We start from the raw sequence: 19,417 nt of genomic DNA, 5'->3' as shown, positions 1-19,417 counted from the left end.
ATTGCATAAAAAAAGTTCTGCACGCTGAAAAATAATTTTTTTAAAAGATCGAAAAAAAAAACACAAAATAAACGATCTTTCTAACTTTTTCAGGTCAACAGAATCAATCTGAAAATCAAAAAACAGGAACAGGAAATCATATTTTTATCTTATTATCGAAAATTTAGAAAAAATCAATAAAATTATCATTTAATGAAAAATGCACCTAAGTTATTGAAACTGCTCGCATATGGAAGCATTCAATTGGTATCTAATCGTATCAAAAGGTTTCTGATTGTTTTCAAAGGGAAATGTTTGAAAAAATTGAAGCTATTTATGTATAATCATATTATTATAATATTATTGAAAAATTTATACTAAATCAATATAATTATCATAAAAAAATCAGGTTTTTTGAAGAGAATTTATTGAGCATTAAATTATTATGACCATTCTACAACAGTTTATTGCTTAAAAATGCTGTTTTTGGCCAATGTTCTGCTAACTTTTTTCTTAAGCTAGCAGAACAATATTTTTGAAAAAAATATATTCAATGAAAAATGCACCTAAGTTATTGAAACTGCTCGCATATGGGAGCATTGAATTGGTATCTAATCGTATCAAAAGGATTCTGATTGTTTTCAGATGAAAATGTTTGAAAAAATTGAAGCTATTCATGTATTATCATATTATTATAATATTATTGAAAAATTTATGCAACATCAATGAAATTATCATAAAATCAGTTTTTTTCAAGAGCATTTAATGAGCATTAAATTATTTTGACCATTCTACAACGGTTTATTGCTTGAAAATGCTGTTTCTGGCCATTGTTCTGCTAACTTTTTTCTTAAGCTAGCAGAACAATATTTTTGAAAAAAATATATATGATGAAAAATGCACATATGTTATTGAAACTGCTCGCATATGGGAGCATTTAATTGGTATCTAATCGTATCAAAAGGATTCTGACTGTTTTCAGAGGAAAATGTTCGAAAAAATTGAAGCTATTCATATATTATCATATTTTTGAAAAATTTATACAAAATCAATAAAATTATCATGAAAATCATGTTTTTTCGAGAGCATTAAAAGAGCATTAAATTATTATGACCATTCTACAACAGTTTATTGCTTAAAAATGCTGTTTCTGGCCAATGTTCTGCTAACTTCTTTCTTAAGCTAGCAGAACAATATTAAAAAAAATATATATTTAATGGAAAATGCACCTAAGTTATTGAAACTACTCGCACATGGGAGCATTTAATTGGTATCTAATCGTATCAAAAGGATTCTGATTGTTTTCAGAGGAAAATGTTCGAAAAAATTGAAGCTATTCATGTATTATCATATTATTATAATATTATTGAAAAATTTATGCAACATCAATGAAATTATCATGAAAATCAGGTTTTTTCAAGAGCATTTAATGAGCAATAAACTATTTGATCATTCTACAACAGTTTATTGCTTGAAAATGCTGTTTCTGGCCAATGTTCTGCTAACTTTTTTCTTAAGCTAGCAGAACAATATTTAAAAAAAATATATTTAATGAAAAATGCACCTAAGTTATTGAAAATGCTCGCATATGGGAGCATTTAATTGGTATCTAATCGTATCAAAAGGACTCTGATTGTTTTCAAAGGAAAATGTTCGAAAAAAGTGAAGCTATTCATATATTATCATATTTTTGAAAAATTTATACAAAATCAATAAAACTATCATGAAAATCATGTTTTTTCAAGAGCATTAAATGAGCATTAAATTATTATGACCATTCTACAACAGTTTATTGCTTAAAAATGCTGTTTCTGGCCAGTGTTCTGCTAACTTTTTTCTTAAGCTAGCAGAACAATATTTTTGAAAAAAAATATATTTAATGAAAAATGTACCTAAGTTATTGAAACTGCTCGCATATGGGAGCATTGAATTGGTATCTAATCGTATCAAAAGGATTCTGATTGTTTTCAGAGGAAAATGTTTGAAAAAATTGAAGCTATTTATGTATAATCATATTATTACAATATTATTGAAAAATTTATGCAAAATCAATAAAATTATCATAAAAATCAGGTTTTTTCAAGAGCATTTAATGAGCATTAAATTATTATGACCATTCTAAAACAGTTTATTGCTTAAAAATGCTGTTTCTGGCCAATGTTCTGCTAACTTTTTTCTTAAGCTAGCAGAACAATATATTTGAAAAAAAATTTATTTAATGAAAAATGCACCTGAGTTATTGAAATTGCTCGCATATGGGAGCATTTAATTGGTATCTAATCGTATCAAAAGGATTCTGATTGTTTTCAGGTGAAAATGTTTGAAAAAATTGAAGCTATTTATGTATTATCATATTATTATAATATTATTGAAAAATTTATACAAAATCAATAAAATTATCATGAAAATCAACTTTTTTCAAGAGCATTAAATGAGCATTAAATGTTTTTTACCGTTATAGAACCGTCATGTGACCAAAAATGCTATTTTCGTATATTGTCTGCTAGCTATTTCCTTAAGCTAGCAAACAAATGCAATTTTCAAAGAAACGATGGAGCATTAAATTCGGCGATATGGCATTAAATGAGCATCGAATGAGCACTTAATTTTCATGCTATTAACTCTTTGTTCTGCTGACTTTGTACTTCCAGCTTAAGGGACATTTGACTTTAGGGCAGCGTACGATACGGTTAACAGAAATGAGTTATGGCGAATTATGCTGGACCATGGTTTCACAACAAAACAAATTAGGATGATACTTGCCACCCTTGAAGGCTCTACATCTTGCGTCAGGATAGCCGGTTTGATATCGGAATCCTTCGTGACATTAGATGGTTTGAAGAAAGGGAGCCAACCGTTGTGCAGTGGCAGAGGCCTTCGGACCTCTCAGGAGGGAAGCTGCGAGAATCACAGCAACTCTGCTAAAACGAAATACATAGTGGCTGGTAGAGAGCGTGGTAGTCCGACGGATGTTGGTGCTGAGGTGGTGTTAGATGGGTAAACTTTTGAAGTAGTGGACGAATTTATTTACCTGGGTACATTAGTGACATGTGACAACGAGGTTGGCCGTGAGAAAAAAAGCGCTGCAAACAGGGCCTTCTACGAATTACTTAACCAGCTGAGGTCCCGCAGTCTGCAAACCCGTACTAAACTTGCACTCTACAAAACACTAATCCCTCTACGGCCATGAAGCATGGACGTGGAAAGAGGCAGATCGGCGAGCTCTTTGTGTTTTTTAGCGTAGGATTTTGCGTTCAATCCTTGGCGGCAAATTAGAAAACGGTTTTTGGCGCAGACGCATGAACCATGAAGTGTAACAGGTGTATAAATCGGCGGATATAGTCAAGCGGATAAAATACCGCAGGTTGCAGTGGGCTGGACGTGTTGCTAGAATGCCGGAACAACGACCAGCGAAGACTATATTAAGCAGAAATCCCGATAGACGGCGTCGGCTTCGAGGTAGGCCACGCACTTGTTTGATGTGTGCTGTCGACGAGGATGTCCGCGAAATAGGTGTTGAGGGAGATTGGAGGATAGAAGCCCAAGACCGACTGACATGGCGACGTATTCTGGATTCGGCATTGGATCGATAATTGGTCTGTCGCCGTAAAAGTGAAATAAATTGAGTATTTAACTATTCCCATAATTCGCAAAAATGTGCCAACCAAACCAAGAATTATGAAATTTAAAACTGTGTAAAGCACAGAAAAAGACGATACTGCTTTAACCATCTATTAATTGAAATTTGATATAGTGCACATTATTGAGATATACTGTCTTTGATCGTAGGTTCATCAATATAACGGTATTCAGGTTCACAATTCTAGTTGATTTTTTTATTTTCTTGTAACTTTTTGATTAATTTCTCATCCATTCATTGATTATGTATATTTCAGATCAGCTTCCTTCCTATATTTTCAAAGTTTCAGTGAAAAGTTTTTTTCTCAGTTTTTGTGTTATTTCGTCAATAAAACGTGCTATGGGAAAATTAGGCTTTACAACATTCGGGCATTGCAGCCGATGTGTTTTTCCTATCGTATGGGCCACCTTCCTGCTAACGTCTAAAAGTTTGATTATTTCCGGCACCAGATAGAAGTTTCCTGATTGTGATTCTTAAACCACCCGGAACCATCATAATATTTATTTTGTTAGACAAGCATATATCTTAACGGTTTAATTCAAATACGAACAAGGTGGAATTGCTTCCGATCATCGCTAAATATAGCATTCCTGTATGCAGCTTCCCAAACCAAATGCAGAAGAAAAGGTCACAGAGGTCTATTATTAGCACAGATCCTTGTCCTTTTGAATCTGCAGCTGCCTCCATATAGCGAACCTCAGATATGTAGCTTTTTTTCGCTCTCCGTGTACTGCGTTCTTCTAAACCAACATCATCTTCATGCTTGCGTAAAAGTGCTTCAATGTGCCCAACGTGCAATTCGTCGACTATTTGCGTGTTGTATTGTATTGCACATACATTTCTCATCGTTCCTAAGCATGTGTTTGAAACCTAGAGAAGCAAAGTATGCTCGTGTAAAGTACAACAAGTCTTTCCGACTCCAACTAGGATGCAGATGTGCATCGTCTGGTTCTGGATTTTGTTCTTCTCTATTATATCTGTTTTCGCTACGATGTAAACATACGCCTTCATAGACTTTATTGATACAATTTTGAAGTTTTGATGTGTACTAGTTGTAAACTGTGTGCCGTTGCTGTATGTTTCTTATTTCTTCATTTTTTCTTCCTGCCTGTTGGGTCACACCAAGACATTCGGCGTGCACGGTCAGAACTGTCAGGCCTGCGGTTAGTTCTGTTATGCATCATAATTTTTCCCTGATCGACCGATTGGCTGGCTTGATGGACTCATAACAAAAACGTTTAGTGTTGCACGAACATATAAATATATATACGTACAGCGAAGGGGAGGTTCACACAGCGAACATGTGTGTAGGTTATTGACGGAAAAGGGTTTAACGTTTCGTTTGAAAGTGAGAGTTCTGTGTGGTTGCACCGGATGGTGTTGAGTTTCACAGTGAATTGTACTGGAAATAATATTTAACCATGAATTGTCTAAGCAATTTCAAGCGGACGAATCGTCTGTTTCACCTAGCTGTTGTGTCTTCATATCATCTCTGTTTACTGCACTGAGGCCTTCTGTGAAGATGAATGATTTTGAATTTAAATGCTTTCTAGCATTAAAATTTCCCTGATTCATTTTCGAACTATACATACGGTAGGAAACATATTCTAAGCAGCTTTAGGATCCGCCAGTGTATTGAGACGAAATACTCGAATTGTGTTGGGTGAAATTTAAACAGAAGTATTTCAATCTGTTTTCTATCTTTTTCTCTGGCAGAACTTGTTTTCAGATTGTAAATGTTAGCAAACTTTAACAATAATCAATTAAAGTTACCAATCGAGGGACACTATTCCAATCACCCCGAACCCATTTTAAGCAGTTTCCATCTTTTTTGCAGGCGTTTTTTTCAGCACCCGAAGTGGCTCCTGAATGGCTGCAATATAGGTCGATTTTTCGATTGATGTTTGTTAACAGATTTGTGATTAACGGTATTTCTTATATTCGTAAGGCAGCTAGACAATCAAAGTTTTCATTTTCATCATTGAAATGGTCGATATTGATCAAAATTCAGGAGTTTGAGGCCTGTTTTCTTCGACTGAATAAAATAGGCGCTACTGCTTAAGCCGTTCCTTACCCTAGTCTCATATGCCACATTAAATATACTTCCTCAAATTACTGGTGCGTACCCTTTTATACCGAATGACATTTCTCTAATGTGTTCACAACATTTTGTTGTGTATCATCAAACAAATCAACCTTCCGTATAAACTTTTGGAAACGCAGTCGTGGTCTACATTTGCAAGTACTCTTAAAACAGTTAATGGTAAGTATCAGTTAAAAGATTACAATGAAGCTTTTGTATACATAAAGCATTTTTCAATGTTTTATTTACCTTTCAAGAGAAGGCCCTTAAAAATTACCCTTAATTTTAATGTAACAACTTTTTCCTCTAAAACGATCAGAAACCTATTGAAACAATTTGATGCTCAACTCTTTCACGGGCCGAAGCAAAAAGAAATTACCGAATTCTGACCATACAGCAGCCAATAAATATCAAGCAGAAAAAAACGAAAGTTGAGGGTGGCAATATTGTTGTCACTGTCTTATAAAGGGTTAATAAATGCTATGTAATATCCATTTCGATAAATCTCATGTGTTTTCGTGAAAATTTCCCCTATTTTTGAAGTCAGTATTCTATTATCATGATATGTCGAATATTTGTCAGCAGTCCACCAAAAAAAATTAGTTTGCAAAAACACAATTGTGTTTTGATTTCATTCGGCAAGAAAATTCACTATGAGAAGTCTTCTGCATTTAAAATTGTTTTTCAATTTAACTTTGTAGGACGACTAGCTTATTATCAATAATTATTTAACAGGGGCGTAAAACGTGTTGACTTATGATAACCTTTTTATGTTTTAATTACAATCTTAATTAATCTATCGATTCTGAATCGGCAAACATACACACACAGTTTTAGTGGAATATATGAGAGGTTGAATATACCTCGATGAATTTGAAAATTCAAAGGTTGTGATATCTTCAATTGAAATTTGTATTTAAAGCGTTGTTTCACTTGTTTATTACCGAGACTACCCTAGTGATACTCCCTATGCAAATTATTTTTACTTATGTTTGACGGTAGTTTTATCAAAACATTACTGAATTCATCAAGTTTTATCATGCGTTCATTGAAATACTTGTGGTTTTTTATTCTGTTTTTTTTCGCAGTGTATATTTTTTCGGAAGGACGAAATATTATCTGCAGTTTTGCCAAAGACACTATGCTAATCAAACAAACCGTTTCGACAGTTAAAAATACAGGTCGGACTCGATTATATAGAGACTCCATTATATATTGACTCGATTATATATGATTCGATTATATATATATATATATATATATATATATATATATATATATATATATATATATATATATATATATATATATATATATATATATATATATATATATATATATATATATATATATATATATATATATATATATATATATATATATATATAATTTTAGGACTCGATTATATATAGAAGCAAAAAAAAATTTTTCTTGATTTTCAAATATGACTTATCTAGAGCTAATATCTACAAAATACGTAACGCTTGATAAAAAGGGGAAAAATAGAAAAAAAATTGAAAAAAAAATTAATTTTGAAAATTGTTTAAAAAAAATTAAATATAAAAAAACTAAAAATATTTAAACAAAAGTACCTGAATAAAAATAATTTCAAAATAAAAATCAAAAGAAAATTTAAAAAAAGAAAATTTAAATTTTTAAAATTTGAGAAATTATATACAAACAAGTTGACAAATCTACATATACTTTTATAATTTTTTTTAAATTTTCTTTACATTTGACTGCAATTATATCAGGAATAACTACAAGATATGTATTTTTTTTTTTGGTAGAAATGTGTTTTCTGACTTTAGGGGGGATGAATCAAGAATAAAAGTCTTCTTATTTATTCTAAAACAACAAATCATTTATGAAAAATAAATGTAAAACATATTTTTCTCTGATTCGATTATATATAGTGAAAAAAAATCGGAGACTATATATATAATCGAGTCCGACCTGTATTTTTAATTCCCCATAGAGTGCTCTATTGGAGATTAAAAACATTTTCACAGCCAAAACGGTTTGTTTAAACAATTGACTGGCATAGTGTCTTTGGCAATGTTGTAGATAATAAATAATTTTGACCTTCCAAAACAATATGTCCTCAAAGAAAAAAAAATGTTTTTAGAGTGTATATTGTTTTTCTATTTTGAAACGGAATTACTACCTGCAACTTTGTTGAAGACGTCACACCGATCAAACAAACCGTTTTGGCTTTAAAAATATTTGTAATCATCAATACCTTCTTAAAATAACATTTTGAAATAGCTTCTCAAAAATGAGTTGTGTTCAGTGCTGATAAAAGTCATTTTCACCAGCAAAATTCTTCGAAAATTATAGCCAATCATTTTCAATTTTCACTTCCAATGATCGCAGCACTCTTTCAGATACACTAGATTTTCGTCCTAGTAACGTGCTGTTATACTCAGATGAAATAGATCGCGCGCATTGTTCACGGTTACGGAATAAAATTTGACGACAAATCCAACCAAATGATCTTCACTTCAAAGCGAAAAAGAAAAACAAACAGTCCACTCAACCAAAATAAACCTCACCGAAACACTTTTTCACTGACACTGACCGATGCCTTGACAATCTTCGTTAACTGATAAACTGATTTGGTTGTCTTGCTTTCATCGCATGAAATATAACGAGGTGTTTTGACAGTTCACTTCCATGCAAAAAGCGGGAAAGGAGAACTCTGAAAGGATTGTAAAAAAATAACGTTTATGGATGCTTTTTTTCACTTTCACTCAAGAGTGTCAACAAATATCAACCCTGGTTGTGTTCTAAAAAATGAAACCAATACACAGTGGTTTAAAAGTCAATTTTGATGTGCCTGATTGATAACTCCACGCACGTTGGATATAAAATTATGACGCACTTTCATTGTTTCTGATTGGTGAACCAGGTGAACCAAAAACAAGCATATGCAATTGACATGTTCTGAAACACTTGAACCACGCTTGGTGGGATGGTCAAAAATGGCGCGGGTTGCTTTCCTTTTTAACTCAAATACGGTACATCGTCGATATCGACCTCATTTCAATCAGGTTTTCCGTTTTATGCCAAAGGTAATCAAATATCCGTTTTCGAATAAAAATCACGATTTTTGGTGCAAATATTGAAAATTTAAAATGTTGAATTTTGGTCTCTTGACTGACCACTATGATATTCAAACGAGGTTCAAACGTTGTATGACGATTTTCTTCGTTATATTTGCAAATCAAAAAAGTCTTTTTTACGCAGTCCCGTACAAATTTGGGACGCATCCCCCGCGTGAAAAACAGTCCTTAGTGTAATGAAATAAGAGTTACGATAAAGTTTCCTTTCATGGTAACTATAGGTGACCGCAACAAAATCAAGAATTGAAAAGAATGACAGGGAGAAAAATCGGAAAAGAAAATTGTTTTTCTTCAGGTTTGAGAAGATCAGGCTTAAGTAAAATTTGTTTGATATAATCAATCTTCCGGAAGTCGTGCCTCAAAACCACTTTTTGGACCAATGAAAAAAAAAGCATGAAAACAATAGCCACTAGTGGCTGAAGTCTTTTTCACGCTGGGAATGCGTTCTAAATTTGTTTGGAAGAATAACACGAATAATGCTCGGCGTAAAGGGACATGAAATCACAATATTTTCAAGTGCATCATAAAATTGCTACTGTTACTTTGGTAGTAAGTTCCGTGAGGAGTTCAGTTAGATAAGTACAAGTTTTGTTTAGAATTTGTTATGTGTTAACTTTCATACCAACCAAAAACTTTAGACATCCTCATGCACTAGAAGCACCGACGATATGTGGATATGATGGAAAATTGCGGCATCGGGACTTTTTTACTTGGGTCTTAATCTTGATCGTTGTACAAGTGCTTTCTGTGTTTGAACACCTTGTTCTAGAACGAATAAATAAATGTCTTCTTGAGCGTCTTAGTAGAATGGAATTGAATATTGAGAATAGGTTATGTTTCTATTTAACACTACTATCAAAAGAACGAATACCCTCTTATACACGCAAAAGTTTTCCTTGTTACTTTAAAAGTAACAACAAAAAATTCTACTTTTTGTAATAATTTTATTACTTAAAAAGTAATAAAATTCATTTCCAGTCAAATAACCACACACACTGTCAAATATTTTGCATATCTTACGAGATCTTGTATCCAATAATGGTCGTAACAACTACATTGACCAAAAATTCGTTATCATATAAAAGATAATTTGCTTTACACACACCAGCAACTAGTGAAAATTTACTTTTACGATTTACCCAGAATTCCAAAACCTCTGTTAAAGCAGGATAACTATGGGATTCTATGGGATACACAATTTGTTTTTAAAAATCTAGTATACGGTGCAAATTATAATGTTAACAGTCACCAACTGAGTTATTCAAGTCGTTCATATTCAGCCTCTCAATTATAATAACCCCTTTTGTCAACACCTAATAGTATGGTTTTTGAATGACACCTTAGATGACTAGTTGCTGTTTCTTCCTTCTCCAATTCATCCGGTGTACGTGTGTTAATTTGTTCATTGTACACATATGGGAAAAAGAAAACAATGTGTCAAGAGCTGCCAGGTACATTTCTTCTCCACCATACATGTTGATGATTTCCAAACCTTTATATGCAATATGCCTTTGGGAATAATATCATGATCGGTGAACACAATGTGTTGAAGGAAAACACAAACATTTGCGTTCTCGCAAGCGGATACAAGCGATGTTGAAAATTGCATGAAAACCAAACGAAGAAGAAATCTTATATTCGCTGTCAATGATTTTGCAATCATCTCCGGCAACTCTGATCGCAGTGTATCAGCTTTTTCTTTTCAAGTTAGAAACAGTGATCTGAACATGCGAATCAAAAAGTGGCCGGTTCACAATTAAATATTTAATACGGAAAACTATCTAGGTAAGGGTTGGTTCTTTTTCCAGAGTTATTGTTGGTGTTCAAGGAAATAGAAATGACTGCCACAAACACATTTCAGTGCGGTTTCAGTGACCTACAGAGCTTCCATTTGTGATTTGTGTTTACGGAAACCTCAAAAAATAACACAGCGATACTTTTCGTTCAACAGTTAATTGTGACGATTATGGCAGACACAGCAGCTCGCGACTTCCTGAAGTCCCATGGCTTAGAACGAATTGAACCCCACCTTGAAAAAGCAGGAGTCAAATTCGACGACTTCTGGTACTTTGAAGAAAATATAGGAGAACTCCAGAATATAATGCCAAACTTGCGAGATCGTATGGATTTTTTACGATCGTTAAAATTAATTGTGGCAAACAAGGCATGCCAAGTAAACTTACCAGCACCAGTATGCGCACATGAAGTAAGTATGCATAATAAAAAATTTACTCATTTTAGTTCTATGGAGAGATTCATATAGGATTACGATTTATGAAAACATGCTAGTACTTTCCTGGTATTCTTGCAATTCTGTTCCAAGGTCTGTATGTAATATTATGTATAAAACGTTTGAATTCAAAAGGCAAATCGTTCAAAATGATTTGTATTCTCGGGATGAGAACATTCTCGCCCTTGATTTTGCCTTCGACAGAGGCGCCGAGTCTTCAATTTCGACTTTTTAGAACTGCGAAACACTTTCCTTCAAAAACTCACCGTTCATGAATAACTCATAGGGTGTTGCCTAGAAAAAACCTGAAATTATGAGCATGAGCATGAGCATGAGCATGATTGACCGCCCGCGGTTGCTACTCCGTTATTGCCAGATCAGCTGTAATTACACAGAGAACCAATGGGTGATGTTTGGGACTAACATTCATCCTCAATGTGTAAAAACTGGTGATCTTATCTTTATGTTAGGCAATACCAGCGCCGGCCGCATCCGAATGCAGGTCAAAGAAGGAGTGTGTATGGGAATATGTTGACGTGATACTCGCTTTATTGGAAGCCGAGAACACCTCTGCACTTCCACGAGAAATCACTGGGATGTTGGAGAAAAGGGTAGGGTTTGCAGCAGATTTCGTTTTGGTAAACGATGCGCTGAATTCGGGTACCGGGTTCATAGCAAATATCGCGCCTACAAGTTCATATTAACCTCCGCGAAAATTATTACGCGATTCGAACTCGTTCTGTTTGATATACCACCGAAAAAAGGGCACGCGAGAATACCGGAACTGCGATTAAATTAATACAGACTAAAATATTCGAACATTCCCTCAACAAATCATCATGCAACTACCGAAGAGAGTCTCCCATTGGTGTATCTCAGCCGACTACACAATGTTACGAGAGCTACGAAAGCTCTATCCACGTTAACGTCTCGACACTTCTATTGTTTCCTCCAAGAGGTTATACCGAAAACTACATCGCGTTGATAATCTATCTGTAGAAAACACGAACTCATGGAAGGTATCGACGAGACATTCAGACATCTGTTTATGAAGTCCTTATACAACTACCGAAACGTATCTCCCATTGATTTATCTCAGCTGACTACACGATTTTACGAAAACTACTGGAGTTGAGTCCACGTTAACGTCTCGCCACTTCTATCGTTTCTTCGTGAAGGACCCTCTTTATACCGAAAATTATAACGGTAGATATTCGGTCACCCGGAGATATGGCTTTCTGCTTAACAGGTCGACTAACGACATTCGTCTGTTCTTAAAAAGCGATTCACTACACTCTGTAAACCCTTAGATGTGCTTAACTAACCCGAGCCGAAGACGCGTTTACACCGGAGCGTTATGCACGGCAGCACTATTCCCTTCTACCGACTACCGGTGTTTCGCACCGGTTCTCTCTTATAATAAATAAACTAAGATACCTACTGGCAAAGTTTCATGCCTCCAAAGCCTAAAAACTAGGAAAAATGCAAATATGCATATCAAACCAAACAAAGTGCTAAGTTTATTAACAAAATGCCAAAACAATCGCAATCAAAATTTAGTTGTCGTGGACTATCGTCAGCCCGACCAAAACGGTTACAGTATAATTAAATAAAAATTGTTTATGTGTATTACAATTGTCCAAAAGCTAGAAAAGTCATAAAATAAAAGCATAGAACTAAGTGAAATGTCTGTAACCGACCAGTTAGGGCATGGTAGACGATGGGATCAAATATTTGTCGAGCGCGATATTGAATTTTCAAACTATTTTTAAACTATATTGTAAAACTGCCTATTTTGTTTTGTAAGAGTGTCATGCATTCACAGCTCATTTTTCAAAAGCCAAACTAATTATAAAACGAGCCCAACAAAAGTCATCAGATTGAATTTAAGTTCGTAGTCTTTTTATTATAGCTGGCAACCCCGGGTCACTGGTCTACACCAAATAAAAACAAACAAAAAGATTTTTGTTGCTATGTTTCTAGCCCCCGCGTGGCAAACGTCCATCGCGGATGAAACTTTGAACAGATTTTCAGTACTAAGGAAAAAATATACTTAGCTTATTAACAGAAATATGCATTAAGGAAATTCCATGATCTCAATAATCCGGCAAAAGATTTATCCTGCTTTATCTGTGTCCAGTGAGCACTGTTCTCTTCTGATAGTTATTTTCCCGTTTCTTTTTACGCCGGTCAAAGTCCAACGAAGTCGTTTTTTTTTCTCCACAAAACGCACATTCGAGAATAATCAAGGCCAATTAACGTATTTAACACCAACTTTTCATGTTTTCTTCACTGTTTTCACACGCAATAATTAAGAAAACTTAGCGATTAGCAACGCGTTGCACGTACTCCCACGATATACTTTGCGTATCACTGACCAGAGAAACAAAAATGACCGCACCAAACTTTGTTTCTCTATTTCAAGATCTTGATTAACCACAACTCCGGGCAGGAATAAACTAAATAATCCACCAATGAAAATGGCATTTATACCACTTTTTTCTAAAATAATTTTGATATCCAAACTGACAGAAAAAAAACCCGTCCGTTCGCGTTCATGGTTTACTCCGATCTCCCTAGAAAAAACCTGAAATTATCAGGAAAAAATCTGAAAAAGCCAGTGAAGCTTCAGAACATTTGTGAACTTTTAGCTGTTTAAAAAGATTTTTTTTAAGGATTTTTTTGCTTTTCGTTCGGTACATGATTTTTCTTTCTCGCTCAAATGTATTTTTATAGGGCAGTTTTTAGTGATTGATTCGGTAGTAATATGCTTAGAAGATGTTCTTCGAATACCAAAAATTGAAGATGATTTTTTTTCTAGTGGACATTTTCGGCGTGAGCCTTGAAATTCATTAAGAATATAAAAAAAATGCATAGCTTAGTGGTTGAGTCTCAATTGCTCTTTCAGTCGAGGCTCCATTATACGATGGCTTGCTGATAGATAAATTTCATGCATAGAGACCCCACAGCTCACGATATATGTCACGATTTTTAGCAATAAAAATGTTAGTTTCTAGATAACAACAGGTTTTCTCGTGAATAAATGGAATGAATACAGATTGTCAATAGAAAATCTGAAAAGCAACTTTGTTTTTAGTAAAAAAGTCGATGAAAACGGTTTCAATCAGATTACTGTTTTTGGTGACTGCACTGCTCATTGTCTGGTTATATATCTAGAATCGAACTTGAATATATTTTTATTTCTCTTAAACCGTTCCAAAACTACATAAATATTACCCTCCTTTCTCTTTCTTTAATTTATATATATATATATATATATATATATATATATATATATATATATATATATATATATATATATATATATATATATATATATATATATATATATTATATTATATTATAATTTAAGAAGTTTCGAAGCGCATAATGATTAAGAGTATTTAATTACGTAAAATGTCCTGTCCAACAGAGTTTGCTGAAAATTTGTGAGCGATCAGAATCAGGACGTAAATTCCTTGATATTTCCAACAACGACAATGAAAGTAATCTGAGCACACCGGAATGTCGAAAATATATCAAAGATGCTGTAGTTGAACATTTCTTCGTGTTGGGAAAAGGAAAAATTCTGGCATCGGACTTTACTAAAATGGTACAAATCATATGTAACCAGTTGCCGCATGAAGACCCACGTACCTGGTACATTCCGAAGAGTCAGAACCAGGCAGCTGCAGGGTTACTATTTACTCGGTATAAATATATGCAACAGCATGATACAAGATTCAAGAAAGGTATATATAATCTAACAGCAGCCACAGCAGAAAATGAACAACAGCCAGAAAGTCCAAAACGATTTGAAGATCAATGGAATCAATTAAGTGCCGAAGAACGTGATCAATGCCAAGGTGAAACATATTCTATAAATGTAAAATTTAAATCCAATAGATTGGTTTGAAATTCACTTGATTAAAATTTGAATCAAAAAATGACTTATAATTCGGATTTCGATTCAAATTAGGGTATTAATTTTAATTTTCAATCTCATTTAAATATATATTTCAATGTTAATGTCAATATCAGGTTGATTCACATTTTAAATTCAAAGTTAATTTCAATTTAATTTTTAATATTAATTTAATATTTCTGATACATATCAATTTTAATATTATTCTAATTTCAAATCAGTTTTAATTTAATTTTTATGTTATTTTAACATTATTTCAATTTCAATTTTAAATTCAATTTTAATTTATATTATTTCAAATTTATTTTATTTTATTTTAATTTAATTTTAATTTAAATTTAATTTAATTTTAATTTATTTTAATTTAATTTTAATTTATTTTAATTTAATTTTAATTTAATTTTAATTTAATTTTAATTTAATTTTAATTTGATTTTAATTTAATTTTAATTTAATTTTAATTAAATTTTGATTTAATTTTAATTTAATTTTAGTCTTATTTTAATTTAATTTTAATTTAATTTTAATTTAGTTTTAATTTAATTTTAATTTAATTTTAATTTAATTTTAATTTAATTTTAATTTAATTTTAATTTAATTTTAATTTAATTTTAATTTAATTTAATTTTAATTTAATTTTAATTTAATTTTAATTTAATTTTAATTTAATTTTAATTTAATTTTAATTTAATTTTATTTTAATTTTAATTTAATTTCAATTTAATTTTAATTTAATTTTAATTTAATTCTAATTTAATTTTAATTTAATTTAAATTAAATTTTAATTTAATTTTAATTTAAATTTTGATATTAATTTTGTTATAAATTGGTCGGCGTGCGACCAAACCAAACGAAGCACCGTTTATTTTCGAAATTGAGTTTTCACTAGGAATGTTAAAATTAATAATTCATCTTTCATGAAAAAACGAGATCATTCGAACAGCTCATAATGATATTATAACGAAAAATTCTCCGCAGCAGCTTTGAACACCGATTACTCGATATAATGTTTTTGACGCCTGGTTCGGTTTGGCTGCAAGCCGACCAATTTTAATATTATTTTCAATTAAATTTCAATTCATACATTTTAATATTAATTTTAATAGTTATTTTAAGTTTATTTCAATTTTAATATGTTTTAATATATTTTCTGTTTTAAAATCATTTTAAACTCAGTTTTTATTCTAATCTTAATTTTAAAGATAATTTCAATAAAAAAATTGATTATAGTTTTATTTTAGAATAATTTTAATGTTATGGTTTTCATTTTAGTTCTAAGTCGAATATAAATTGTAATATTTGTTTTAATTTTTATTTCAATACAGTGAAACATTTATGTTATTTGAATTTTTGTGACTGTGACTTTGTGTTTAATTTTGAATCGAATTTTAATTATAATTTATATTTGAACATTTTTTCCAATTGCTGTTCATGCAATGTGTTTATTTCAATCCGCAGCTGCCAAAATCAAATTGAACATAATCGGCTTTGATCGAAAGGAAGAAATTATGAACCTATGGATTACCAGCTACCCACTGCGACGTTTCCAGTCGGTCACGGGAAAATTAGCGTTCGGAGATTGGGATGTCTTAACCCATTATGCGGATGTGCATCAATTAGTAATATCGATCATCTTGTAACAAGTTTTATTTATTAATTCACGTTCTTATGTACAGATATCTGTGGACTTCAAAAAAATTCTGCCGAATCATGTTAGGCTCGAGGAACGTATTTTCCCTTTCGTTCGCCGATTCAAAAACATTTTCGAAAACTACAAACAGCTAATTGTCGAGGACATGGATTTATTGAACAATTTGGCTTCTATTTTTACAGACCATTTTCAACTCACTGGTAGGCAAAAGTCAATTGGATTAGTAATGAGTTTTTCTTGTTAGTCGCAAGACGCAATTGACGAAGTTTTCCTATTGATGTAAGAACGATAGAAGTTCTGTCAAGTTCTATTTGAAATACTCTTCATTTTACACAGTTATGCGTCTCAGCCGTAGCAACAAAAAAAAACTAAAATTCGAATATAGCGCAATTTTTCAAAAAACGTCCCAATCTCTATATAATTTATTAACTGTCGTTTTTTAATTGATTGAAACCTTACGCAGATGTTCCAACGTGCTAGAGATGTCATTTTGTGCTATTGATAATTGTTGTAAATAACGACTGATTTTTGAAAAGGTTTTATGTAAAACCGGTATTGATGGTTACATTTATTTTTAGAGTCAGATGAGTTTCTAGATAACAGTGTTGTCTCTCCAGAGAAAATAAACACAGTAGAAGCAAAAAGTTTAAAACTTCTGAAAATAAAACAAATATATTTAAAATATTTGATAAGGTATCTTCGGCAGAGTTATAAACAGTAATTTTGTCCTTAAAAAATACCCAGTAAAAATATGAAAAAAAAATGTTTTTAAAAGTTTCATCTTTTTATGCTTGATTCATGCTAAGTTCGAACAACTATCAATGTTAAACTAACATTGTGTGGTTTTCATAGAGAAAAATTCAGATTTTTAAAAATATGTTTTTCTAATATTCAATTTATTAATGTTTTTTCCGTAAATTTTTTATCTTGTTAAACGGCGAATATTTTCATTAGAAAAAAAATATTGTTCACAACGTAGACATTTTACCGATCAAACAAATCGTTCTGGCTTCAAATATATTTTTAATCAATATCATTTTTATATAAACCTCTCTCAAAACTAAGTCATGATTAAAAAAAAAATACTAATAGCACAAAATGATATCTATAGCCCATAGGAACATCTGAGTAAAGTTTCAATCCGATCATAAATAATCTATTTAGTTGCTTTTTTGGAAATTGTTCAGTATTTAAAGCCTGTCATAATTATAGCTTATTCTTTTAGAGTACTCCATATTTCTCGCGTTGTACGCATTGCCATTAATAATTCGTCAATACTTCATAAAAAGAGGAGGTAGAAAACGCACAAAACCGTCCTTATTGCAAAGCAGACAAGCGTTCATTTGTGTACTGGCGGTAAATAAATTTATACGTTACATACATTAATGTCTGTTGATTTTCAACAACACTACTTGTAGACAGAGGCCACTTTAGAGGAAACCATCGCGTCTCGACAACTGGAAGCTCGGAACTTGGGGAAAACTGTACAGCCATTCATAGTGGCTTTTGGTTCTATTGCAAACATCAACAACAAATTCTTCGTAATCTTGGACAACATTAAGTTCCCTTGTAGCAGCATTGTATCGGCTTTGGACCTCTTGTTTAAACTACACACTGTTTTCCATTTGCGATACGCGGAAGAATGCGAAAACGTTCTAAAGTTTATTCAGTTTTACTTTTATAAAATATCATTCTCTGGAGATCGTCTGGACTCCTCAACAACTGCATTCATAGCTGACTTAGATCGCTGTTAGCGTTTGTTATATGTTGTTAAGTTTTTATGTTGTTTAAGCTGTTTATAGTTATAAATGAAATAAATAGATGATTTTTCGATACACCATAAGCCAAGGTTGCGTCGCGTGCCGATAGCTCGCTCCTCAAGGACAATAATATTTTCTATTAAGCTTTCTTCATATGACGATTTAAAAATACATGAAGGCACGTAAGGTAATAAATTTCACGAGACTGAGGAATGGAAAAGCAACATCTATGGTCAAGGTGGCATATTAAATTTAAGGGTGTTTTTTCGATTGCTGTTACGTTTTGCCGTTAGCTCGCTTCACACGCACAATTTTGGGAAACGTTGAATGACAAACTTGTAGTTAATAAGTAGTACTACAAGTTTGTGTTTATTGGAGATCGCAGTAAGCTACGAAAGCGAACGGACGCGAAAAGTTTTCGTGTCACAATTTACAGAGTTTCGATTTTGTTTTGTGAAAAAAACAAATATTTATACAACTGGAATTACTCATACGAATACGAACTGGAGTCACGCATAGGAATTGGTTAACTGATCCCGTTGTTGCTGCCCTGGAGTCGAACAACCTGTGCTCAAGATCTTTTGTTGCTGTTCATCGCTGGCAGTTGACGCATCGTTTTGATATTGGAGTGCTGTGCATTACAGAAGACCAGCTCCGGTGGATACTCGCTGTAACGAGATTAGGGAGGCCGAAAGTAAAGGAGACACATCGGTCTGCCTCGGTGCTTGGAACAGCTAAGTTGTTTTTTTTTTTTATACTTCTATTCTGGTGTGAGTTTTTTCAAACTTCGGTGGACGATCCACGCGATGGAGGTGGACGTAGCACAGTGTTCGGAAAGGACTGAAAGCAGGGTCAAATAAATAACTCCTTGGGGTTCCTTCCTAGATCTTCGATATCTTCGCGAGTTCATCTTGAAAAGTGCAGTAATTTATTTTCGGTACCTGGGTGAGTCATTGATGAGAGTCAGTTGTTATGATGTTATGGAAAGTTCGGGCGAATTTCGTTTTATTTTTGGTCACATAGT

At 32.5% G+C, this 19,417-nt stretch overlaps 2 protein-coding genes across 4 annotated transcripts in view; both read left to right on the top strand.

The window, feature by feature from the left end:
* The window catches only part of LOC129723485 (uncharacterized), an 89,361-nt gene that overhangs the window by 12,634 nt on the left and 57,310 nt on the right, over positions 1-19,417 (top strand). The window lies entirely within an intron of this gene.
* LOC129723495 (uncharacterized) lies at positions 10,272-18,720 on the top strand. Of its 2 annotated transcripts, XM_055677750.1 has the most exons (7): positions 10,272-10,612; positions 10,779-11,033; positions 14,491-14,923; positions 16,441-16,601; positions 16,659-16,833; positions 17,859-17,989; positions 18,052-18,720. In XM_055677750.1, exons 2-7 carry the CDS (start codon positions 10,794-10,796, stop codon positions 18,385-18,387), a joined length of 1,476 nt encoding a protein of 491 aa, XP_055533725.1. In that variant the 5' UTR covers positions 10,272-10,612; positions 10,779-10,793; the 3' UTR covers positions 18,388-18,720. The 2 variants fall into 2 exon arrangements, with proteins under 2 accessions (XP_055533725.1, XP_055533732.1); XM_055677757.1 differs by lacking the exon at positions 10,272-10,612 and having other exon boundaries at positions 10,764-11,033.

This window comes from Wyeomyia smithii, chromosome 1 (genome assembly GCF_029784165.1).
Source record: "Wyeomyia smithii strain HCP4-BCI-WySm-NY-G18 chromosome 1, ASM2978416v1, whole genome shotgun sequence".
In the NCBI taxonomy this organism is placed as follows: Eukaryota; Metazoa; Arthropoda; class Insecta; order Diptera; family Culicidae; genus Wyeomyia; species Wyeomyia smithii.
The sequence above is the reverse complement of the archived record's forward strand: the minus strand, read 5'-3'. Positions and strand labels throughout refer to the sequence as shown.

What these genes read in the sequence shown, in the direction of transcription:
- LOC129723495 (XM_055677750.1), top strand. Translation starts at nt 10,794, where the DNA reads ATGGCAGACACAGCAGCTCGCGACTTCCTGAAGTCCCATGGCTTAGAA. An exon ending in ATGCGGATGTGCATCAATTA is followed by an intron (nt 16,602 to 16,658) that starts GTAATATCGATC and finishes TCTTATGTACAG; the next exon opens with ATATCTGTGGACTTCAAAAA. An exon ending in AGACCATTTTCAACTCACTG is followed by an intron (nt 16,834 to 17,858) that starts GTAGGCAAAAGT and finishes TTATTCTTTTAG; the next exon opens with AGTACTCCATATTTCTCGCG.